The sequence below is a fragment of the Protopterus annectens genome, chromosome 6.part0, assembly GCF_019279795.1.
Source record: "Protopterus annectens isolate FY-2018-M chromosome 6.part0, PAN1.0, whole genome shotgun sequence".
NCBI lineage: Eukaryota > Metazoa > Chordata > Ceratodontiformes > Protopteridae > Protopterus > Protopterus annectens.
In genome coordinates, this window is record NC_056737.1 from 177,728,947 (window position 1) to 177,755,274 (window position 26,328).

At 39.7% G+C, this 26,328-nt stretch overlaps 1 protein-coding gene across 1 annotated transcript in view; it reads left to right on the forward strand.

Annotated features, from left to right (window-relative positions):
- Nucleotides 1-26,328, forward strand: part of TMEM63C (transmembrane protein 63C) — a 2,716,247-nt gene that overhangs the window by 1,793,832 nt on the left and 896,087 nt on the right. Inside the window, exon 9 of the mRNA XM_044073895.1 lies at nucleotides 7,650-7,792. Within this exon, the coding sequence (XP_043929830.1) occupies nucleotides 7,650-7,792 (143 nt within the window). The remainder of the gene's footprint in view (nucleotides 1-7,649; nucleotides 7,793-26,328) is intronic.

The window sequence follows — 26,328 nt, forward strand, 5'->3', positions numbered from 1 at the left end:
CAAAGGAAATGTGACCATTGATGGCAAACATAATATACAGCTGAATTTACTTTACCGTATGTTTACTTTGTGTTTTTGCATTAAAAACATTAATCAGACATACTTAACTGTGTTTAAATACCCACACAAAAACACACACACTGTCAGACGTGCGTTTAAAAAAAGTACTGCATCCCACATATAGTATTCTACATGCTACATACATTTTATACACACACACACACACACACATATATATATATATATATATATATATATATATATATATATAAATATAATCTATATAGGTTCATACTAGGCTATCTGCCCTAGGGCATTTATAAGCCTAGCCAGAATGTGTTTGGCTTTCGCCACCCATTTTAAATTAATTTTGCTATGCCCTTTTTTGAGGTTAGTATACTGTGCCTCTGTCTAACAGTGACACAGAAGTCATACCCGGGGTAAACCTACGATCTCCCATCCACTCATCAAGATTCCTCTTGAAGAGAGTCAATGAGGGACTCTGCCTAACCTGGACTGGGATTTTATTCCAGAGTGAAGGGAGCCTCTGGGTTATGAATCTGTCCCTCCAGCATGTCCTATTTATTTCAGTGCTGAGGTTCAAGTCTCTCGGCGTGTAGCTCGATAGGATTTGGATTTTCTGAGGTGCAGCATGTCCATTAATTCCGGGTTGGACATGGCTTTATACGTCAGGCACAGACCGCCTCTGAACAGGCGGTATGCCACTGAGTAGAGCTGGAGTTTCTTTAACCGGGCAGCATATGGCATCTGTTTCAGCCCTTTGATCCTCTTGGTGAGGTACTTTTGGGGTCTTTCCAGTTGCTGCAGGTGTCTGGTAAGGTACATCCCAAAAGGGGCATTGTACTCAATTATGGGCCTGATGAGGGATGACTAAAGAGGCACAATGACCTCCCCTGATCTAGATGTGAATCCCTTCATGATTAGGTGGGCTATATAAAATGTTTTTCTAACCACTTTGGCCACGTGGTTGTCAAATGAGAGATTGCTATCAACCTGGGTCCCCAGGTCCCTAATTACTTCTTCTGTACTTAATGGATTACCACCTATGTGGTAATTTGTGGGCACTTTGTTTTTGCCAAAGGGGATGACTATACACTTTTTGGTGTTTAGCTTGAGGCCATGGCTCTGGCACCAGTTGTCTGTTTCTATGAGGCCCTTTTGGAGGATGCTTGTGTCAGCTGGAGAGTCGATTATGGCGCCCAGTTTGCAGTCATCTGCGAACTTGGTCAGCCACAGTCCTTCCGTGTTGGCCTGTACCTCCGAGAAATATATACTGAACAAGAGAGGTCCCAGGACTGAGCCTTGTGGGATGCCACTTGTAACTGGTTTGGAGTCTGACATGGCTCCAGCAATTTTAACTATGTGGGTTCTGTCCTTGAGCCAGTTTGCAACCCATCTAGTGACATAGGGGTTTATATTTAATCTGGTGAGCTTATCTATAATGCCCGAGTGGGGTATTGTATCGAAGGCTTTTGCAAGGTCCAGGTAGGCTGTGTGGACCACCTTCCCCTCGTCAATGGCCTTGGTGACTGTTTCAAAGAAATCAACCAGGTTTAAGAGGCAGGATCTGCCCTTAACAAAGCCGAACTGGGTAGGATCCAGTGTCTGTAGGTCCCCAATATCTTTATTTATGAGGTCCATGATTATCCTTTCCATAGCTTTGCAGACCAAGCTAGTCAGGCTTATGGGGCGATAGTTTCCAGGATCCGTTGAGGCACCACCTTTGTGGAGAGGGACCACAGTTGCTGTACGCCACTCTTTGGGTACATATCCTGTAGTAAGGCTGAGATTGAACAGTAGTTTTATGTTTGGGTTTAGCTCTTCTTGGAGTTCATGTAGGACGCAGCCCGGGACACTGCCTGGTCACATTGATGCTGTGTTTTTTGCTTTGGAGAGGGCGGTTCTTACCTGAGCATCCAAGATGTCAGGGGGACTGCACTCTGCTGGAATAGATATTTGCCCTTTTGGTGGGGGGGGGGGGGAGAAGTTTGCGCTGAACCTGTCAGCTAGGATGTTGGCAATGTCTGTGGGTTTGGTGTATTTTTTGTCATTTTGGACTAATTCTGAGCATATCTGGGAATTACCACCCAGGTTCCTAACATAACTAAAGAAAGCCTTGTGATTATCCTTAGTGTCCTGTGCAATTTTTCTCTCGAAGCTGGCCTTAGACGATTTTATGAGTGCCCGTAGTTTTTTGCTAATACTGATCAGAGATGCCTTCCCATTTTGGAATTTTGCTCTATCATTTAGTAGCTTCCTCCTTCTATTGTATAGCTTGTTTATGGCTGGGGTCCACCAGACAGGACGTCTGCCTTTGGAGGATTGGGTCTTGGTTTTATTTGGGATCGCATGATCCATGCATTCCTGAAGGTGTTCATAGAATGCGTTTATAAAGGATTCTGTGGTCTGGGACTATTTTCCACAGGCCCGGGGGCTTTGAAGGATTCCACCTCAGTTTTGAGGAGTGTGAAATTTGCTTTAGAGAAGTTTTTCACTGTGGTTTTCTGGGCAGGGGTGGTGTCGGGATGTGAACATCCAGTGAGATTAGTTTATGGTCTGATCTTACCAGTGAGGGATACACTTCTGGTCTGGAACATAGAGTCCCCATGTTGGTGATGATCAGGTCCAGTATGTTTTCCCTCTTGTGGGAGTGGTAACAAGTTGTTCCATAGCATTTGAGTTTATAAATTCTAGGAACCTTTGGGCTAGGGTGTTGGAGCTAGAGTAATGCTCCCAGTCTATGTTTGGGTAGTTGAAGTCACCCAATATAATGGTGTTTGGAGAAACCTTCATATTTTCCAGTGTTCTCATGAAGGCCGAGTGGGGTTCCTGGGTTAGGGAGGGTGGTCTGTAGCAGGCTATAAACTGGAAGGCAGTTTTACCCACTGTTAGTTGCACATGGATAGTCTCTGATGCTTTGTGCTGTGCCACCAACCTGGAGGTGTGGGTATCTTTGACGAATATTGATACTCCCCCTCCTTTTGTGGGTCGGTCCAAGTTTTGGGGCCGAAAAGCATGGTATGAGGTATAACCTGGTAGTGCTGGGGTGCTCTCGGGAGCCTTGAACCAGGTTTCTGTTACTGCACAGATATCGATTTTCTCCATGCTAAGGAGAGTTTCGAGTGCGTGCATCTTGAGGTTTAGACTTCTGGCGTTGAGTAGCATTACTCTTAGTTTCTTATCCCTTGTGATACCTATATATTTATATATATCTGTAGACACACATATACATTTACACAAAATTTCCATTTTGATTTGTTTTTGTTGAAAGGACATGAAATACACACACAGGCAAATAATCTAGTTCTCCATGTTTTATATAAATAAATATATATATATATATATATATATATATATATATATATATATATATATATATATATAATATATATAGAGAGAGAGAGAGATACATTTGACCGACACCCAATTGACCTAAATGTTATTTGACTGACAACTCATTTGACTGACTACCATTTCACTGACAGCTTACAATGCTGAATTTCAACATACTAAATCTTAAACCATTGATAAGCACACTTAGAACACCAATAAGGGTGGCCTAATGGTTAAGGTGTTTGCCTTATAAACACAAGATGCAGGGTTTGAGTCTCACAAGGGATAATTGGCTAAGCTTAAAATGGCTCACAAGGGCAGCTAGCTTAGTATTAACCTATGAACCTAAAAACTACTTACTTACCCTCTCAACAAAAACGGGACAATGTACAACCAAACTAGATGGGGGGCTATGTCCCTCACACCCCTTCTAATTATATATACTAGCTCCAGGATCGCAATACAGTAGGGAAAAGGGCATATACCTTTAGCTTGCTTTACAGTACTCTACATGCTGCCACTACTGCTGGAACGCACAAAACATACGGAGAATTACTTTAGATACTTCCCATAAAAATGTAAAGAGACAAACACACATTTAGAAGCACTACAACACCATTTTCTACTTGACTATCGGAATGCTAACAGTCAGCACTGTAATTCTTTTTATCACAAGCATGTCACAGGTGAAGGAAAACCCACAACACGTCCATGTCTTAAATGTTGGTGAAATGGGAGTCAGTCAAATGAGTTGTCAGTCAAATGAAATTTAGGTCAATTAGGTGTCGGTCAAATGGGTGTCAGTCAAATGAGTTTTAGGTCAAGTGAAGTAAACCCATATATATGGGTCTACTTTACAAGACTGAAATCCCACTTATCCGACTTTCATAATTCCCAGACGAAAAGGCCAACAACCCCATATCACAGACATCCCAGAACACTTTCTACTCCAGATAAGTAACCACTTGGCCAGCCTGGAAAATAAAACCGAAGCAAAGTAAACCCCCCCCCAACTAAATATACCAAATCCGAGATCACACTACCACAGGGGTAAAGGGCAAACTTCAACATGATGGCCAAGTGGTTACTTAGCTGGAGTGGAAAGTCAGTGTTCCAGAATGTGTGTGTGTGTGTGTGTGTGTGTGTGTGTGTGTGTGTGTGTGTGTGTGTATACATATACAGACACACACACACACACACACACACACACACACACACACACTCATGTTTTTGTACACGTACTTTATGCACATATACACAAACACAAAACACATACACACATACTATATTTATATCTATATATCTATATCTATGTATATGTATATATATATATATATATATATATATATATATATATATATGTATGCAATGTGGGCACATGCAATTTGTTATTTATAATAAACAACATAGTAGAGTTAAGCATATTAATGTATACATTCTAGTAAATATTGCTTAATGTTTTATTTGGTCACTGTCACGCATTGTATTGCACATGCAGTTTTGCTCAATGTCTTTATGACAGCATTTTTTTCTTTGTATTGTTAAGTGCATTTAATACTTGTTATTATCTTTCCAATGTAATCCAAGTCATGATTAAAAAAGGTCCTGGGACCAGTTCTCTTTCCTGGTTACCAGAGTATAAATAAATATGGAACAGAAAAAAAAGAGGGTGAGCATGACAGAAATAATTAAGGAACTAGTAAAGCACATTTTAATTCTGCATCATTCATGAGAGAGAGAAAAACTTCCCACTGAAGGCATTGGGAAGTAGAAGACAGACTTAGTTTGGAGTCCTACTACTTATGATACAGCAAGGATCATTTACTATAGTGAGACGTTTCACACCTCAGCATGAGAGTGTGGGGGAATGTCTGTCAATTCTTTTAGAACTATAAAAAATCCTATTACAAAAGCCTGCTATGTACATACTTTATTTTGCTGGAAGAAGCTAACAGCTATTTATAGCTCAGAACAAGCTCTGACAGATATATTAATGAGGTTCAGTCAAAGAATCAGAGAAATATCTCTGCTTTAGAAGGTATGTTTAGATGACAGTGCTTCACAGTCCTGCCATTCTATCTCAATGGCATGAGAAAACATCACCACTTCCTTATGTCTAGCATGAGTAATATAAAGAGGACTTGAAATGTATTCTGGGAAGAATGAGTGAAAGCAAGAAAACAAGATCACGTTACCAAGGCAGGCCCCATCATCTGCCATTTTGAGGGAAGTACATTAAAATTTTAAAAGAAGCACTTGGGATGATTTTGAGGCATTAAAATAGCTCTAAAAGCAAAGATACAATGAAAAAAATATGTTTTTTTAGTTCTAAGGTGGAGTAGTCCTTTAAGGAACTAAAAGTAATCCAGTCAGTAAGCAGATCAGTACAATACAGTTGTAACTAGGCACCTAATCATTAAAGTTGTTACCTCTCTCACTGAAACTATTCCTGACCCGGAAGCCTGTTAGGTACTTTTAACAAGGCAGAATAATATAAGAAATCAAAATATTTACTTACAAATAGTCGAATAATTTACTTACAACAAGACAGAGATTAACCAATTGCAAAACAGTTCTTAATTTTCTGTTCTGGAGATAATCAGAAGCTAGATTTCTTTGTTTAGTGTTTAGTAGAAGTGCTCCCACCACGCCAGTCAAGCCTTAATGGCCACACCACATGAACATGAATCTGGAGCACTCACTCTGTGAACATTTCATCAAGACTTTGACTCATCCCTGGCCCCTTGTTAATTCAGTTCTCTGCTGCCTAAATTCATAGCTCTGTGTGTATCTTATTTTGTGCATTTTTTAGTAAACACTCTGGGCTGTTTTTTTTCTTCTTTAATGTTACTTTATGTACACTGCAACTTGTGAGTTTGTGCATTTTGAAATCTTTACCTGCCCTACATGAGACAGAATCTAGTTTCTAGGTGAACTGGTCCAAAGACCCTTTTTTAGCCATGACCCAAACAGAGTACAGTAAAGCAAAACAGTAAAACTCAACAATTTAGAAATACATACGGGCAGGTGCATAGAAATGTACAGCAGGCATACAGAAATCAGTTCACAAAGAATATGCTTTTGCAGGGGTTTACTATCAATATGTCAAACAGCAAAATAATTTCTGTTCAACACATCGAAAACAAAACTCAAAAGTCAAAATAAAGAACAAGTCACAATGTGGAATCAGCTGAATGAATTCAGCAGATTCGACATTGCCTCCAAACACATCACGTGATGTCCGTAGAGGAGCTCACGTAAAGTAAACTCCTACATCTACCATCACATTTTTGCAGTGGGGCAAGCCCACCTGCACCCCCCCCATGGGGGGCGCACCCCCCTGCTAACTATATATTCCAACTCCGAGATTGCATTACAATGAGGAAAGGGATGAATTCCCCAAACCGCACTGCATTGCGATCTCTGTACAGTTCTTTGAATTTATATTAATGAATACACAGTGCATTCGCTAATATAAACTTTCGAACATTGAAATGTTCAGCCAGATGAAAATTCAAACATCTGTGTTTCAAATTTTCCATCTGCGTGCATCTCAACTCAAGCTTATGATATTAAACCTTTTGCAGGCATAACTAGCAGGCAATAAGAACAAAGGTTGTCACCTCCAGCTTGCAGACAGCATAACATATTCAGTTACAGAGGAAAAAGTGTAAAGTAGTGATAGTAAACTGTACAATTTTGTTTAACTGTTTGCTTCCAGTGCCTGCCAGTCATCAGACCCCTTGTGGCCAATCTGCTTATTTCTTCCCCATTGCTAGAGTGAGGGACAACAGTGAGTGGCCATTATTAAGGCAGCCATCACAGATGGCTTATGTTTTTTTTTTCTTTTATTTTTTGGCCATAATGTCTCCACATCCCTGACTGAGGGATGTCCCTCCACTTCCATGAGGAGTTCCCCTCTGTGCAGCCCCACCCCTAACTCCAAAGCATGGGAGGTGGATTCCCTGGTCTACACTAGAGAATTCAAACCTAGCCAGTGTGCTCCCATGAGCACACAACCTTCCACACCAGTGGTAGAGATGAGTGGCCCATGCACCTCCAACCTCTCCCTCCCTACTTGGCTCCACAACAGGGCTAATAATCAAACCACAGTCACGATCAGAGCTCCATCCCTTTGTGCCACAGGACAAGGCTAAGCCCTACAAATTAGAGCATAATACAAATGAAAATTATCTGTGGATAGAAACCTTGTTTGCAAAATGCCTGCTATGGAAATCCAATTAAGTTAACAGTTTTATAGCTATACACATTATTTTTCCTTTTTTTTAATTTAGGGATGAAGAGATTCAGAACAAATGTGGTATTGATGCCACCATCTACCTCTCTTTTCAGCGACACCTTCTAGTCCTTCTTGTCATTTTCTGTGTCCTTTCCATAGCTGTGATTCTTCCTGTCAATTTCTCAGGTGACTTGCTAGGTAAGTGCACTTTACCTGCTACTGGTATGTTGGTTGCTTCATTTCTGTCTTAGTTCTTTTTGTTTACAAAATTCAGAAATGTGATGCATTTGTGTAATTATCTAGTGAAGGTACACTTTAAATTAAAATAATATTTTGTATAACAGATCGTGCCATCATATCAGTGTGTTTATGAATAAATTCCTCCAAGCCAAGTGATACTAAATAAATATTTAAATAACCTGGTTGAAGTCACACTTTACACCATTTGAAGGCTTACACAGAGTACTACAACTGATTAATGTAGCTGATAAAGAACTGTCGCACAAAAAATCAGTAGTTGGTAATGGTTATAAATGTATTCCAATCTGGTTTCCATTTTGGCTGTCATGCACTTTTTGTAAATGATATAACTTAAATAAACATTACTTTGCAGCACAGCGTATTCAGATTTCAACACTGACTTGTGAATTAAGAGTGTTTTGGAATTGTTTAATATAAATCTCTTTCACATCTGTGGAGAGCACATGGACTGACTGAAGTGGCCTGATTTCCACATGGAAATGTATTCCATTTATGAACGTATTTTATAAATTTGACCCAATATTTACTTTTAATTGCATTTGCTAACACATTTCATAAATTTGACCCAGTAGTTGCTTTGAATATTTTGAAAACATGATTACTTTCACCGTCAAATGGCTGATAAAGTCCCAGAAGAGAGAGGAAATACTGTTAAAAACTTTTATCTGCTTCATTTTGAAGTTCTGAAAGGAAAATACTGTTTTTCACATTTTCTTTGTATTTATGATCTTTACTACTGGTTTGACATTGCTATGGCTGTTTTTACTGTTAAATCACAATTTTATCCCATATTCTTGTATTTGCATTTTCTTTGGAGATATTTTCATTTCTGATAAAATTTCTAAATGAGACTGATGCATGGTGTCAAAGCCATGGTCTCAAGCTAAATGCAAAAAAATGCGTAGTAATCCCCTTTGGAAAAAACAGAGTACCCACAAACTACAACATAGGAGGTAATGCCCTGAAATCTGAAGAAGAAATAAGGGATCTAGGGACCCAAGTAGATAGTCAGCTTTCCTTTGATAGCCATATTGCCAAAGTGGTTAGAAAATCCTTCAATGTGACCCATGTGATCACGAAAGGGTTTGCATCAAGATCTAAGGATGTAATGGTGCCCTTCTACTCTTTCCTCATCAGACCCATTATTGAGTACAATGCACCAATTGGAATGTACCTGGCTAGACATCTCCAGCAGCTGGAGAGACCACAAAGGTACCTAACCAAGAGGATTACTGGCCTCAAACAGTTGCCCTATGCAGCACGATTGAAAAAGCTAAGACTGTTCTCTGTTGCATACCGCTTTCTCAGAGATGATCTCTGTCTAACGTACAGAGCCATGTCCAACCCAGAATTGTTGAACATGCTCCATCTTAGCAAATCCAAATCTACTCGAGCTACACGCTTTAGTGATATAAACCTCAACACAACAATGAATAGAACATGCTGGAGGGATAGATTCCCATCGCAGAGACTTCCCTTACTATGGAACAGGGTCCCGATCTACATAAGTCAGAGCCCCTCACTATCGCTCTTCAAGAGGAACCTTGATGAGTGGATGGGTAACAGAAAGTTCACACTGGGGATCACACCAACAGCACTACTAGATAGGGGCCAAGGGTACTATCTGCTAGTACAAGGGTCTAGGGAACTACTAAAGGGGCAGTGAATACTGCAGAATGTGGCTGGGCTAATATATGCCTTCGGGCAGATAGCCCAGTACCAACCTATGAACCTATAAGGGAATCTCCAACTAAAGTCTCTAAGTCAAAATTTATATTTGATTTAAGGGTATATATTTGATTTTTTGTCACTATTTTGACAAATAAATTGCACATGGTACTGTGATTGTGTGCTGTTTACTACACTATGCAGGTTGGTGAAAAAGGCTCAGCACAGTTTAAACTGTTTCTGTCATATTTTATGCGGTTTAGTCCTACTTGCTATGTGGGAACATAGTTTATATTTTCTATTACTGCCACCCTTTAAGTCAACTTTTAATAGGGTCTGTATATTATTCTGGCTTGCATTTTTTCCCCTGACTTGATGGATCCTGATACTGCTGTTTCCCCCATTCCCACCCTCATAAAATCCATTTGCACCTAAAAAGAAAAATATCAACAAAAACATGCCTCAACCTATGGTTTGTAAATCTGTTGTTGCCCTAATCCTGCCTGCGTACAATTTACCTTTGCCTGTCACCCTCTGTTTAAAGCACACAGCCCTCTGTGGTATGGGGTCAGACATGTCCTTTAGGACTTTTCTATTACCTGGTTTAGGCATGGGAGAAGCATAGGTGCAAGAGAGTTCCAGGGTAAGAGACCCCTCCCCAGGCATAATATTCTGTCCTTGGATATTTTGTCCTCTAGTGTAGTTCATAGTAAGAAGAAACAGGAGCTTCACCACACTGCAGGCAGTCATGATAGTACCATGTATAGGGCTGATATGGTTTTGTTTCCTTAGCTAAGAGGAACGCTAGGCCTCTTGGCACCATGCAGAGAGACAGTCCCTCGTGTCCCCACACAGAAAATAGAGCTAAACTGCATAAATTGTAGTTAGGCTCTATGCTAAGTCATCAAATAGAAAAATTGCAGAATGGCATTACTGCACCCCCCCCCCCACTAATTATATATACCAACTCCAAAATCACTCTACAGTGGGGCATGGGGAAATTTCCTGACCCTTACTGTAATGCAATCTTACTTTAATGGCTCGATGAATAGTATGTTCAATGAAACATGCCATTCAATGCTTTTTCCGTTCGATGGCTGAAGATAGATCCATGTAGCTATGCAAAGCCATAGAAAGAATTATAATGGAAATGATCAGTAATGACATGGGAAACTTCCAGACACAAGACTCAGTCCAATTTGGTTTCATGAAGGGTAGGTCATGCCTACTTAACTTAGTGGACTTCTTTGAGAAGGCCACCAAAGCAATGGATGAGGGCAAAATGAATCACACTGCATATCTTGACCTGGACAAGGCATTTGACAGAATACCACTCTCAGGAATTGTTGACAAACTTAAGAGGTTAGGTATAAATCCTTATGTCACATGATGGATAGCCAGCTGGTTCATAGATAGGACCCAGGAAGTTAGAATTGGGGAGTCCACCTCTACAAAGAGGCCAGTCACAAGCAGAGTCCCTCAGGATTGGTGTCCTCTGCTTTTTGGAATTTACTTCACTGAAGTCAATGCCAATGTGAATGGCTTCTGGCTGAATGCATTTTCAGATGAGTACAAATTAGGAGCAGTCATAGAATCCACCAATGACACAAACGTTCTCCAGGAAGGGCTGACACAGACAAATAATTGGTGTCAGAGACATTATTTAAAACTGTATGCCAAGAAATGCATAATAGTATCCTTCGGGAAGTCATCCACCCCTGGTAACTATCATATTGACAATATACCCATAAGAGTTGACCCGGTAGTCAGGGACTTGTAGTCACACATAGAGAGTAATCTAACTTTTGACCATCAAGTATCTACAGTTGTGAGGAAATCATTGTGTGCAACTTTCAAAGGTATGGCATCTAGGTCTAAAGAAGTCATTGTTCCACTGTATTTGGCATTCATCAGACCTATCATTGGATACAATGTCCCCTTTGGTATGTACCTAACAAGGCATGTCCAGTAATCAGAATGTCTACAGACGTTCCTCACAAAAGAATACAGGGTGTAAGTAACACATCCTATACAGACCACCCCAAGGCCATATCCTTGTATTCTCTCTCCTACAGGCTGTTGAGGGGAGATCTATGCCTGGCATACAAGGCATTGTCAGATCCCACCTTGATGGACCTCCTGTATATTAACAAAACAAATAGCACTAGAATTACCTGTTCTAAATTCTTAAGACTTGCTTGTGATATAAATACAACCTGCTGGAGAGGCAGGTATGTATACCAGAGACTACCCATTCTCTGGAACAGTCTCCCCCATCCTTGTGAAGCAGAGTTCCCCCCATCCCACTTCAAGTGTAACTTGGACAAGTGGATGGGGGACAGGAAATTCATCCATGGTTTGGCACCTATGTCTCTACTAGAACCAGACAGCCTGTAAATGGTTCATCTCCCAGGCCCCTACTTCTAAATGTTTCACCTCCCAAGCCCATGCTTACACTTATAAAAGGTACCAGAACTTGTTAGAGATTTGGGATGCATGGCTAGGCTTAAAAAGGCCCTTGTGGTTGTTACCCCAACAAGCACCTTTGAACCTATGAACTTAAAAGAGTGTTTTACAGTCGGCTAATCTCGAAGGCTGTGCTTCTATTCAGAATAACTATGGGGCTACCATCTCTAGAGATCAGTCTAAAGCTGCAGTTTTTGAAGGGGTCTCTAATACAGGCATTGGTGAGCACACAGACTACATCCAGTCTGATTCTTCGGAAGGTAAACAGTGTTTACCTTTCCACAGATGCTAGCTAGGTTTAGAGATGTATTTGACTGGAAGCAGTCTGGAACTGCAGCAGAGATTGGCAGACGTTATGATATTATTGAAAATGAGATTCCCAATGTTTTGCCTGTTCCTCCTCTGTTACCAGTTTTAGAAGATGTCTGTAAAACTGCATGTAAAATCCCTTTGGCTAGTGAACCAGTTCCTAAAAAACTATGAGGAAATGCAATGTATACTCTGATCTTGTAGCTCTTTTTGTTCCTTTGTTAGCTGCTCCAGCTGTGGTTTCTCCAGTTGCCAATTCCAACAAGAAAATCTTGTCTTCTTCTAATCCTACACCACTGGATAAAACTGGCAAGTGGTTAGAATCTCAGTGAAAAAGAACTGGCTCAGTCTAGTAATTTAGTCTTTAGAATTTTAAATTATTAGGGCATTGTGTGGACATTTATTTTGCAGTGTATTTACAGTTTAGATGACTTTGCTGTATCTTTGCCTGCTGAAATGAAGTTTGATATGAATTTGATAATTTCTAATGTGACTCACAATTGTATACCTGCTTTGAGGAGTGTCTTGGAAGGTGCACTCACTATTTCTAGAAATCCAGCCACTTCTGTTGTATTGAGAAGGTTTGCTTGGTTACATAACCAGAATTTTTCTGAGGATTTAAAAAATTTGATTTTGAATGCTTTTTTAAATTCCGAGTTTGTGTTTGGTCTAACTGCTACCCAGATTATAAAACAAATCGGATGATAGAGGTAAACTGATGACTAGGATATCCAGAATGTTTTATATTCCCAGGTTCTCCCTTAACAAGGCGTCCAACTTCAAAGAGCAGAACAAACAAAAATACTTGCCTTACAAGAATCAGGTTACAAAGAGAAGATAACTGGAAGATAATGCTTCCAAAACAAATAAAAGTGGTTCCTTTCCCCCAATACATATTTCCCCTGCTAATGAGTGACTGTGCCGAGACTCAGGGCATACCATCCCTCCTTTCTGTCCTTCCTCCTCTTTCACCTTCTCCCAGGTTTTAGGTCAACCCAGCAGCCTGGCCACAAATTATCTCAGACAAGTGAGTGCTGAGAATAATTCAGTGAGAATACTCTTAGTAGTGGACAGAAAATCCTTCTATCTTAAGGAAATCCCCACCACACACACACACACACACACACACACACACACACACACACACACACACACACACACACACACACACACCTTCCAGCAAACTGGACATGCCTTTCCTGTATGGTACTCCTTCACACAAGTTGCAAGTAGGGGATATAGAACCAGTTCCCATATCCCAAAAATGAAAAGGATTTTACACTAGATTTTTTTATTTCCCGAAAAGGAGTTGTTTTGATGACAAGTGTTAGATTTGGTGTATCTAAATACCTATCTGAAAGCACCCAAACTCAAAATACTCACCCTTTAGGCAGTGCTACCCCTCCTTCTGGACCACTGTTTCATGGTGACTTTACATCTGAAGAATGCTTACCATCACATGCCAATTGCTCCCAACTTCAGATTGATCCTAAAAATGTCCTGTCTTACACCCTAACAAAGAATTCTCTTCCTGGATTGTTTGATGGACACATAAAAAATTATAGCCTCTCTACCAGAAAACACAGTCTTGACTGTTCAGAACATTTTCTGGGATTTCTGTCTTCAAGAACCTGCCCCAGCAAGAGATATTTTCAAAATTCCAGGCCTCATCGCATTAATGATCCTCATGACACCATGAGCCAGACTCCATATGAGAAAGATTTGGTACTTAAATAATTGTTTCACCCAGTATCTGCTTCAGCTGGAGTTCCAGGTACCAGCTGTGGGATTTTCAAAATGAGTTAAAGTCATGGAGGCATCAGATGTCTTACTCTTCTCCCTCCTGACCCCAGTTCAGTCAGATCAGTAAGACTCATAAGATTTTGCATGGGAAACAGTACATATGCTAGTTCAAATGTAAGGCAAGTAGAGTCGTTCAGATGCTACAAAGTGCATAAATGTCAAAGAACTTTTAGCAGTGATTCAGACCTTAAAAAGTGCTTCACCACTTATAGTCTCCAGGCATTTTATTGCTTGCAGATGACAATGCAGTCATGTGGTACCTTAACAAACAAGAGTGTATAAGCTCTTACCCTCTTTGCCAGTTGACATTGATGGCCTGGGAGCTAGCGCTACAACATTTTCTGATGTTTCAAGCCTTATACATCCCATCAGAGTAAAACATAGTTGAAGATAGACTAAGCCAGTCCAGGATGGACCCTCACAAGTGGGAACTCGGGACAGATGGCTGCCTGAATTTGGTCCAGATGTGAGAAACACTTGACATAGATCTGCTCACCTTTTTTTGAAACAGACAAATGGAAAAATTTTGTTGACATATTTCAGCCATGCTTGGAGGACATAAGCATTCCTGTTCCCTTGGATGGGAATGTTCCTTTATACATTTCTACCCTTTCCAACAATACCCAAGGTACTTCTGAAGATTCAGTAAGAATTACCAAAGATCATTGTGGTGACCCTCTTTTGGCCTGGGCAAAGTCGGTTCTCCCTTTTAATGGAATTGGCCAAGGCAATTATTGCAAGCTTCCTCACACCCTGGATCTGCTCACACAGTGTCAGGGGCAACAGGTGCACCCCAACTTAGAGCAATTGCTGCTGACAGCCGGGATGATTCTATCTTAATACCTTTTAGGCACTTGCTTTATGAGGGTGTGCAGCAGGTACTGAAGGAGATTAATAAACATGCAATTAGAAAATCTTATGTTTACCATTGGAAGAGGTTTACTAGATGGAGCCTAATATGATATCAGAGGCCCTGGTATGGTGTATACCCATCTGATTTTAAAATATTTGTGTGTGCTACTCATTTAGATAGATGACTTATCTTACGCATTTATCAAGGTGGATCTTGTGGCCATCTCAGCCTGTCTGCCCATGAAATCCCCCTCTTTTGTCTCTTTTTGTTGTCAAACAGTTTATGAAATGAGTGTTGCAGTTGAGAACTTCTCGAAAGCAAATTCCTCAGCTTTGTTCTTGAAAAATTGACCTTACTTCCTTTTGAACCTGCCTTTCAGGCAGGCTGATTTGAGGTTCATCACTTGGAAAACAGTTTTGCTCATTGCTCTGATGTCTACGAAGTGAGTGTATGAGCTACAAGTTCTTATGGTGGGCCAGCCTTATCTGACTTTATACAAGAACAGGCTAGTTTTACCCAGTGATGAAAATAATGTATTCAGACAGCAGTTACAGTACCTAGTATATAAAACAGAACAACATGAATTGGTGTTGATAGTAGGTGACCTGAATGCACATTCTGGAAAAGGCAGAATGGGATATGAGGATGGACTGTATCCACATGGGTGGGGCAATAGGAATAAAGAAGGAGAGGCTGTTCTAGACTTTTGTGTTGCAAATGACTTGATACTAGCCAACACATGGTTCAGAAAAAGAGACAGTCATAAGATCACATACAAGAGTGGCCAATATGCAACCTATGTAGACTTCCTCTTAGTAAGGGCACTTGCGCCGAATCGGTGATTGCAAAATCATCCCCAGTGAAACAGTTGGCCCACAACATAAACCATTAGTTTCCTCAATAAGCTGCAAGCATTGATCAGAGAAGGCTCTAAGGTAAACAGAGATCAGGCTGAAGACGTGGACGTTGACTGGAGAGAAAGCACAACAGTTCAAGGAATTACTCAGGGCTCTAGAACCTCAAGATGAAGAGGAAATAGGTGGAGTAGAAGAAGAATGGCAGTACCTCAAAATAGCATGTGTGCGGACTACAGAACAGATATGTGGCTAAGCCTGGTAGGTACATAAATATAGCTGGTGAAAGCAAATTCCTCCTCCCTGAGATCTCAAATGCAAAAGTCCATCAAAAGAAAGAAGGCATGCAGGAAAAAGTGGGAGATAGAAAAGATGGACCAGGATAGGAAGGAATACTGGTTGGCTAACAGAGAAGCTAAGAAAGGATTTGCAATAGTAAAGAAGACGGCATCAGAGGCACTCTACCAGCTTCTGGAAAGTAAGACAGTAGATGGCACAAAAAAATGATAGGTTGCAAAACAAAAACAGAAATATAAAGAAGATGCCAGCAGCAACCTTCTCACCAGTCCACAGGACATCAAAGGCAAAAAGAAAGAGTACTTCCAGCAGTTTATCAGTGAAGAAAACCCCACAGAAGCTGTGCTGCCGAAGACACAACCTATGATGAGAGAAGAGGAGGAGTCCACCATAGAAAAAGTAAGAACAGTTCTAAATAAAATGAAGTCAGAGGAAAACAGCAGGTCCAGATGAGGTCACAGCAGATATCATAAAGATGCTGGATCAGATAGGGGAGAAATGGCTCCTGAGGGTAATCATAGCAGTGTGGAGAGAAAGGCATATCCCAGATGACTGGAGAATAAGCATACTCATGCCAGTGTACAAGAACAAGGGGGACATTCACAACTGTGGGCATTACAGAGGCATCCAACTCCTGTCTCACTGCATGAAAGTTCTGGATAGGGTGATTGATAAAAGAATGTGCAGAGAAGTAGAAAGTAAGATGGAGAGGAGTAATATGGATTCAGATCAGGATGCAGCACAACTGACCTGATGTTTGCAGTGATACAGATCGTTAAGAAGAGCTAGAGATGAGGAAAGAGTCCATCTGGGCATTTCTAGGCTTGGAGAAAGCCTATGACAAGGTCTCAAGAAAGCTGATTTGGGCAGTCCTGTGGTGGTTGCAGAAACATTGGTAGATTTGTGGTAAGGTACACAATAGAAATGTGGTAAGGTACACACTGTGGGACAGATGAATAAATGAGGACATAAGAGCAGAAGCGAAAGTAGCTCCAATTGCAGAAAAGGTCAAAGAGAACAAATTTCAGTAGTGCAAGCACATGTGCAGAGAAGCAGAAGACAATCTGGTGAAGAAGATTTGGGACAGATATGAAGAAGGCACAAGGAAACAAGGGCATCCAGCAAAGAGGTGGACGGATTGTGTGAGAGAAGACCTATGACAGTCAGCCATGAGTATCAAAGAAGGTAGGAGAGTAGCACAGAATAGAGAGGGATGGTGACAGTTGACACGACATCCCAACCCCATGTAGAAAAATGGCGAAAAGGGGGTTGATGATGATGATAATGATGAGGGTGGTTATACCCATTAATCCTTTTTTTATGCCAGAAGTTGTTTCTGAGTTTACCCAGAATCAAGCCATCAATCTTTCAGTTTTCAGTAGCATATTGGAAAGGAGTAGACTGTAGAAGGATTCTAGTGTCAGCAACCTGGTCTGTTTTTCTTACCTTTACAAAGCAATATAAATTGGATTTTTTCTCAAGTTTCAAAGCAGGCATTGCAAGGACCATTGTCCAGTGACTCCTGGATCCTTATCCTTATCCTACCACCTCCTCCAGGGCAGGGTAAGCTATGGGAATCTCCCCATATGCCAGTGAGGCAGTTTGAATGATGAACATAATACAGTTGCATAAACTATAGTCACTTGCAACAATGGATGTTCGAATTTCACACTGCGTCAGTGGTAGCACCCACTCACCATCCCACTAATTTTGTATATAGTTTGACAGTATCCAACCTTGTTGTGTTGTTGGTTGGCTTTGGTTATTTGTGTTGGTGTTTTATGGCTTTGAATTGGTTGGTTTCAGGCAATTCTTGCTTCTGGTCTTTCCTGGTTCATCCTACTTAGCAGTAAAAACCCGAATAACTGGCTTTCTGTGACAGGGCTTAAGCGTCTCCTGTTCTTTGTCATGGACAGTGAACCGAAAGAATTTATGAATCACTCCTGCCCATGACTGGAGAGAACTGCATATGAAATTGCTCTGCAGGTGACAAGAGCAGAGTTGCAAAATGCCTTTCTCCCACATCTCCTATAATATTTGAAGGTTATCCCCCTCAACAAGATACTTGCTGTGGTTTGCAGTGAGCATACTGTGTCTACAGGATGTCAAGTATGTGTGTCTCCTACTAAACATATTATGCACAGGTGTTTTGTGCGAGTGCACACTATGTTTATGAATTTGATTGATTATCAAATTTTGAATAATGATCCTATTTCATAATTAAGAATGGTGTAGCATTACTAGATTCAGGATACTGCAGAACATCCTTTCAAAGATCATCTGATCTGAGAGCACCTACACATCTTCTGTCTGTCTTTAGCCAAGTAACAGCTTTGAGGTACATACAGTACTGTACAGGCAGCACAAAAATAGTGCCTGTTGGGATTTGCATGATAAACACAAGAGTATGCTGCCTGACTATGATCATAGCTTGATAAATAAACACAAGTGTATGCTGTCCGACTATGATCATAGCTTGATAAAATGAGCAAAACACAACCAGGAGCTTTTCTCCATTTTCAGAACTATCACTTTAACTGTCTAATAAAGGAGTTAAAGCCATTCCTTGTGAGCAGCAATTTGTACTATGAAGGTCAATTTTTAAACATCTTTTTTAAATTATCACTTAAAACAAAGGCAAACATGCATTAACAGAAAAGAAAACAAACAACTTTAACATTTTCCCATTTACCTACATTGCATATTACATATATTTTCTTTCTTTCTTACTTTATAACTGTCAGTTCAATATTACATAGATTGCTGAATCCTGCATTCCTATAAACCTCACTCTCCTCCTCCTGTACATTATTTTGCATGTAATTTTTCTTACAATTTCCACATATTTTTGTGTAATTTGTTCCTTTCCTGTTTTTAGAGATTATTCTTCCAGTCCTTTAATCTCGTTTATGGTATTCAGTTCTTCAAATACAGTTGGTTTAGACTTTGATTTCCATTTACTAGTAATTACTTTTTTGGCTGCCAATAGAATTAAACTTAATAATGTCTTACTATGTCTACGCCTCTGTCCCAGATCGAAACAGTAATTTCTTTAAAGTGGAAAGGGACGATAATCAAACGGGGAAGCTCAAGAAACAAGGAGAGACTGGGATTTTGGATGCAGATCTTTAAGGAGAATAACAACAGTCATACAGAATATTATATTCAGAAAGTAGCAGAAACTATTCTAAGAAATGAGCCGACATGACAATAGAGAAAGGAGATTCTGCCAAAAGGAATGACTGCAATTAGGGTTGCAGACAGTAGGGAATAGGGAGCTGGAACTTAATGACCAAAACTGGCAAAGGATCCAAGGTATTGGGAGCAAATAACCAGAGAGGGAAAGGTAATAGAATGGGAAGATGCCAAGATTTGTTTGGACTTCAGGTTAGAGATTGCCTTCCATATCAAGGACTGATATCAGATTATAGGCAAAGAAAATGAAATGGGGGGGTCCTAAATAAAAGACCAGCACTGATAGAGTCTTTAGTAGAATCTAGAATAGAAGCTCCTTTTAAGAATTGAATAATTAGTTGAGCATATAAAATATTACATGATTATAATAAACAATCAGAGGAGGTTAGAAAGAATTGGGAAGAGAGATTAGATAAGCAATTCACAAAGAACCAATGGGGGGAAATGTGCAATAAATGATTTAGTATTTTTTCTTGAAATGTTTACATAGATATTTTATACCCCAAGTAGACTTCAGAGAATCTTTCCTCAGGTAGACAGCAAATGTTGGAGGTGTGAGGGGGAAGAAAGTGGTATCTGGGAACATTTTCTGAGAGTGTAGTGAGTTGGCAGATTTTAAAGATTCCCTGCAGAATACGCTATTAGAGATACCGGGTGAGCAAATCGGTGTATCTAGGGAAATGATTTTCTGAGCTATGACACAGAATTAGAACTGCCTGGACATAGTAAGGCCTTGCTGAGTCTAATTATGGTGGCTGGTAAAACAGCAATTACTAGGAAATGGAAATCAAAGTCTAAGTCAACTGTACTAGAAGCAGTGAATATAGTAACAGAGATAAAACTGGAATTGGGATCTTTAGGAAAGGGCAGTAGCAAATTACATAAAAATGGGAACTGTGGCAACAATACATACAAGGGAGGACTGAGGTTTAAAACAGGGTAGGATTTGAATGAGCTATCTAATGTTTGACTGACAATGATTGCGTAGAGTATAAGTGATGTATAATGTTTGCAAGTAAAATTATGTCAGTATGGTTTGTTTTTCTATGTCATAGGTGATGATTTAATAAAGATGGTTCTTGTTTAACAAAATTCTTTGCTTACACTCAGCTCACCCATTATTTCTGACAGCGTACTCTACTGGGAACTTTTACAATTTGCCAATGCTTTGCACTTCCAAAACATATTCTAGGTTACCTCTTTCTTTTGTATCCTTCCTCCAACATTTGCTTTCTACCTGAGGAGAAATTCTTTAAAGTCTACTTGAGGTGTAAAAATACCCATGCAAACACTTCCAAGCAAAGATCCTAAACCCTATTTACTTTGTTGCAATTTGTGAGTCATACATATTCTCCAATTTTTCTCTTGGAATTTGCTTTTCCAGTCTCTCTTCCTAATGTTTTCTAACATCCTCTGACTGATTCTTCGAGTTACCATGCAATAATTTCTATGCCCTACTAACTGTCCTTTTTAATAGTAATGTCTGTTGTAGATTCAGCTAAAAACTCGACCAGAGCAGATCTTGATTCCCCTATCCATTTCTCTTTTTCTGCACTCCAGTATTAATCCCTGGTAGAAAAGACAATCTCTAGCCTGCAGTCCAAATGTCTTCTTGGCCTCATCCTACACTTTTACCTTTCTCTCTAGTTACTTGCTTCTACTTCCTTGGTTCATTTGCAGTTTTCTCCAGTAATTTTAGCCCCCTCTTGCCTATTTTTCTGTACCCCTGCTTGCAGTCGTCACTGCTGGCAAAATCTCCTTTCTCCATACTCATGTTAGCCTAGTTCTTCGAATACTGTCTGCTACTTTATGGATATAATATTCTATATAGTTGTTAGTATTCTCCTTATGAATCTGCATCCAAAATCCCACTCTCTGTTTATTTCATAAACTTCCTCCTTGCTTCATCATCATCCCTTTCTATTTTAAATTGTAAGGTTCTGCTTGTGTTATGTATATGAACCTTAACTGTGTATCTCTAAAATATCTCTTCAAATCAGTTAATCCCAGTGGCAGCTGGTGACTTCAAATCAAAGGGGGGCTGCAGGAGACAGCTGAATGGGTGGGGTCAATGGGAAGGGGTGTGGCCAACTATAAAGGGGAGGGGCTATGCTCAAAACCACAACAACTAACTAAATACACTGCCCTGGGTGCCAAACCGTCATTATGAGAGTCCAATCAAGACAAAATGAAGTGTAGAAGAATAAAAATATTTCAATGCATTGGCTGCATGGCAGCTTACTTAATATCTAGATGGAAACAAAAAGGTTGTGAGGCATGAAAAAATAAATTACTTTTTAAATACATTAATGGAATGCCAGTCAAAATCAAGTAGCACTCAACTCAAACCACTTCTTGCACTGCAGTTCTAATTATAATTTATATTCAGCTTTATTAAAGTACCAAGTAACATGCTGAAAGTAGAAATGTCTGATGCCCCCACTTGTAAAAATGCTTCTTATCCAAAAAAAGACCTGCTGCCTGACAACTATCTACTTGTTTCATGGGGAAGACATGATCAAAGTAAAAAATGAAAAGCAAACAAGAAATAAGCTCAAGATACATTGCTTAAAAGGATTACTGTACAGGTTATGGACCACACAATTGACATTCTGTTTAGTTTACGGGTAAAGCCTGCAGAGATGACTGGAAGTCTCCAAGTGTAATGAGCTTCTTAAAATAATGTAATCTGTCCTTTATTACAAATACTGTCATATGCATTTCAATACCCAAGGCTTATACATTATCTAGTTAAGTATTCTCTACATGGCAACAACAGAAAGGCTTATAATGTTGGCAATTCTTTAACAGTATGCTTATTAAAGCTTACTTGCATCTTACGATCTCAGCCAAGCTTACCTGATGGTCATTAAAGTATTGCTACTTAAACACAGAGCAACAGGCACTTTGAGTAATAAGCATAAATCAACAGTACAAAAAATATGACAGAAACCAGACCATTCTGCAAAAATCAAGGACAGATGAAAAGCTACTCTAGTACTTGTGTCTACCTTGGATGGGGGGGATACTCTGCACATTTACACTGCATAACTACTCCTTGCCTTGCTTCGACACATCCAGAGTCACTACATGGGGGAGTGGGGTGCAAGAAGTATGTCACAATTTGAAATTTCTCTGGCTGACTGTGATGGCCCTGACACATTTGTCATACCTCTCAACCTCAGAGCAAGAAATCTGGACAAAGCCATACACAGAAGTGGGACAAAGGCCCAAAAATAAGGACAATTTTAAAATATTGCTCTTATAAACTTAGAAAGATAATAGAATAGGTCTTGCATTAGTATGAATTTTCTGAATGGTATGAAATCTGAAACTCAAATGTCTGTCATTATTTTCTAACTTCAGTCTTTAATGATTTGTTACTAATTTGCCAAAAAAACAAAATTTTGCCAAAATAAAACACAATTTTATGAAAAATGGACCAAAAATGTGATGTAAAAATATAAAATAGCCACACAATACAGCTGGGAACCTGTCAAAGAAGGGACACTTTAATATTAGTACTGCTAACTTGAGCAGCTGACAAAATAAAAGAATCTACATGCATTTCTGAAATAAAAGTAATCTATAACTCTGATTATTACAGTTATTTCTTAATTGTAAACCCTCCATGTTTTCTTCCAAAATTGCTATTTTGCGGAGGGATTATTAGGGGGAGGAGCAACATTTTGAGCCAAAATCAGGGACATTTCAGAGGTTTGGCTATGCCTAATTCTATAAAGCAATTTATTTGCATGTACCTCTCAACCTGTTAATGCAATAAATCTGGACAAGGCCAAATATATTGGGGGAACATATAAACAGTACTAAAAATTGCTCTTGTATAAACTGAGACAGTTGACAGAACAGGTCTTACTTTAGCATGCATTTTTCTGAAGGTTATGAAGTCTGAAACTCAATGTGTCATTATTTAGTGACTTAATTCCTAAATGATTTGCCAGAAAACTACAAATTTTATGAGGAACAAACCAAAATTAAGAAGCAAAAATCTATTCATTCTTTGGAAATCTGGACAGTTGGGAGGTATAGTTCAGCTGGGGCTGTCTTTAAGTTTGCCACCCTTCCCCCTCACAAATCATGGTCGAATGGAGCCTCCCCCTGCAGCCATTCCAATGGTCTATTACTTGGCTATTTCACTCCATTTACCATAAACACTAATATGCATACTGATTTACTTCTTTGATGATTTGGACTTCATTTGAAAGTTTTATTTTGCATTTTACAGCACAAACACTAAGACATCTGCTAAACAAACTTAGCATTAAAACTTATCTGCCCTTGAAACTCACATTCATTGAAACAGCATTGAAACCCACATTCAAAGAAAATACATTTTACCAGTGGCAGAACTGCTCAATTCAGAACATCTTTCCAGTAAACAATGAAACAAAATGCATGCACCCATAATGACAAAACTGCCCAGTTCAGAACATTTCCATCATAAAAGTCTACTCAAACTTCTACAGTCCACCATTATCAGTAAATATGCACAATTCTACAGTCCACCATTATCAGTAAATATGCACAATTCTACAGTCCACCATTATCAGTAAATATGCACAATTCTACAGTCCACCATTATCAGTAAATATGCACAATCTCTGAAGAAGTATAAAAGTCATCTAAATAATTCCACATTAAATAAATCTGTAACTAATGAAGAGGTTGCTGCTAGCAAACACCTTTATATTTCATGGTTTCATTGAAAAATAAAGTGTCTGATGCCCCTGAAGAATAAATTGCCTATATTACATTAAAAATGATAAGCTAGTAATATTGCAATAAGAAATGGATAGCAAACCAATAACAGGCTCATAGTTAGTATCTTAAATTTTTCAGTACGGCAGCATTCACCCCTTGTGGGAATAGAACCAACAACCTTCTGCATCAAAAGCATGTACACAACCTGTTGTGCTATTGACAATGCAAGCTGACTTAGCATAAGCAGCACTAAACGTCTCTTCCCCTGCAGCTCTCAGCTCCTTGTAAAATCTACTCAAAACTCAACTGCATCTCAACTTCGCAACACAAGAAATCTGGAAAAAGCCAATTTTATTGGGGGGGGGTCAAAAGCCCAAAAAACAGGGACACATTAAACATTGCTTGTATAATCTTGAAAAGTTGCTAGAATAAAATGCTGTGTTACCACCATAAATTTTACTGCCAAGGTCCCTGTGCAAAAGAGTCAGAGCAACATACCACTATGCCAAATCACCTGCTTTGTGAAAGAAAAATGCTGTTACCACCATGCATTTTACTGCCAAGGTCCCTGTGCAAAACAGTCAGAGCAACATACCACTACGCCAAATCAGCTGCTTTGTGAAAGAGCGGAAGACTAAAACTTAAATGGCTATCATTTAATGAATTCAGTTCTCACCATAGCTGTCAACCTCTTAGCACAAAACACCTGGACAAACCCAGTAATGAGGGAATACAGCCCTCAAACATATTCAGTGAATTCAGTTCTTGCCATAGCTGTCAACCTTAGCACAAAAAACCTGGACAAAGCCAATAATGGGGTAATACAGTCCCAAAAATAAGGACAAATTTCAAATATTCATCTTATAAACTTAGAAAATTGCTAGAATAAAAGGTTGTGTTACTATGTATTTTCTGAATAATATGAAGTCTAAAATTCAAATGCCTGTCAATTTTACTTCTGACGGAACAAAAACAATTTTCAGCAGAGGCCCAGGGAGAAATACTGCAGACACATGTCTTTGTAAAATGGCAGGACACCAGAGCAAATCCACACAAACACAGGAATGAGATGCAGACTCCACACAGAAGGCACCCCAGCCAAGAATCAAACCAGAAAACCTATAGCTGTGAGGCAACAATGCTACCACTGCACCATCAAATATGTAAGGAATTAAACATTCAGAAACCTGAAGTCTGAAATTCAAATGCCTGTCAATTTTATTTAACATTTGTTAATCAGGACAGTCTGACTTGGAACAAAAAAACAATTTTCAGCAGAGGCCCAGGAAGAAATAATGCAAATATGTCTTTGTAACATGGGAGGACACAAAAGCAAACCCACACAAACACAGGGAAAAGATGCAGACCCCACACAGAAGGCACCCCAGCCAAGAATCAAACCTGAGAACCTGCAGCTGTGAGGCAACAATGCTACCACTGCACCATCAAATATCAAGCATTGCAACATTTAGAAACCACACATATTATGAGGAACAGATCAGATCAAATATGAGGCAAAAATCTGCAATTTTTTTTACAAATGGTGGTGGGTAGGGAATTCAGGTCCTTAACACCTGCATACAAGGTACAGGGTTCAAGCCTGAGGTATTCCCTACCACACCACCATGAGTTTGTTCTAGCCACCTAACAACTGGGGCATTTACACACACACACACACACACACACACACACTTTGTTCCTCTTACTTTCCATAGTGTGATGTAGATCCCTTCCCCTGTCCGCGATCCATATAGCTGGGGCCATTACATACATCCCATAGCTGGCACGTTCGAGCACATCCCTGCGAGATCCCCGATGCGACTCCTTACCATTGCATCCCCGCGAGATCTCCAGCCTGCCTGCCGATGTTGCAGTCTGGGTCCGACCTGTTCCCAGCAACATTCTATGCAGTTAAAACTGCATAGACTTCTGGGAGCTCTGTTCTTACATGTTTCCCAGTCTGGACTGCTGCTGAGACAGTCTGCGCATGCTCCATGCTCCAGACTGTCTCAGCAGCAGTCCGGACTAGTGCGCATGCGCGAAAGTCCGCAATTTTTAAAATTTTTTTTATCTTTTCTTTTTCTTTTATTTTCTTCTTTTTCTTTTATTGTTTTTATTTTACAGCTGAGGGGGCTGCAGTCCGGCAGTCCAATAGCACGGGCTGCCCCTGGTTAATCCTAAGGGTCTACTTTGTTTCATTGAAAGCTCATTTCACTGAATTTGAATTTACCCTGATCAAATTGCTGAAAGCACAAATTACTGAAAACTCATTTCACCGAATCTCATTTCACTGAAGTGAAGTACTG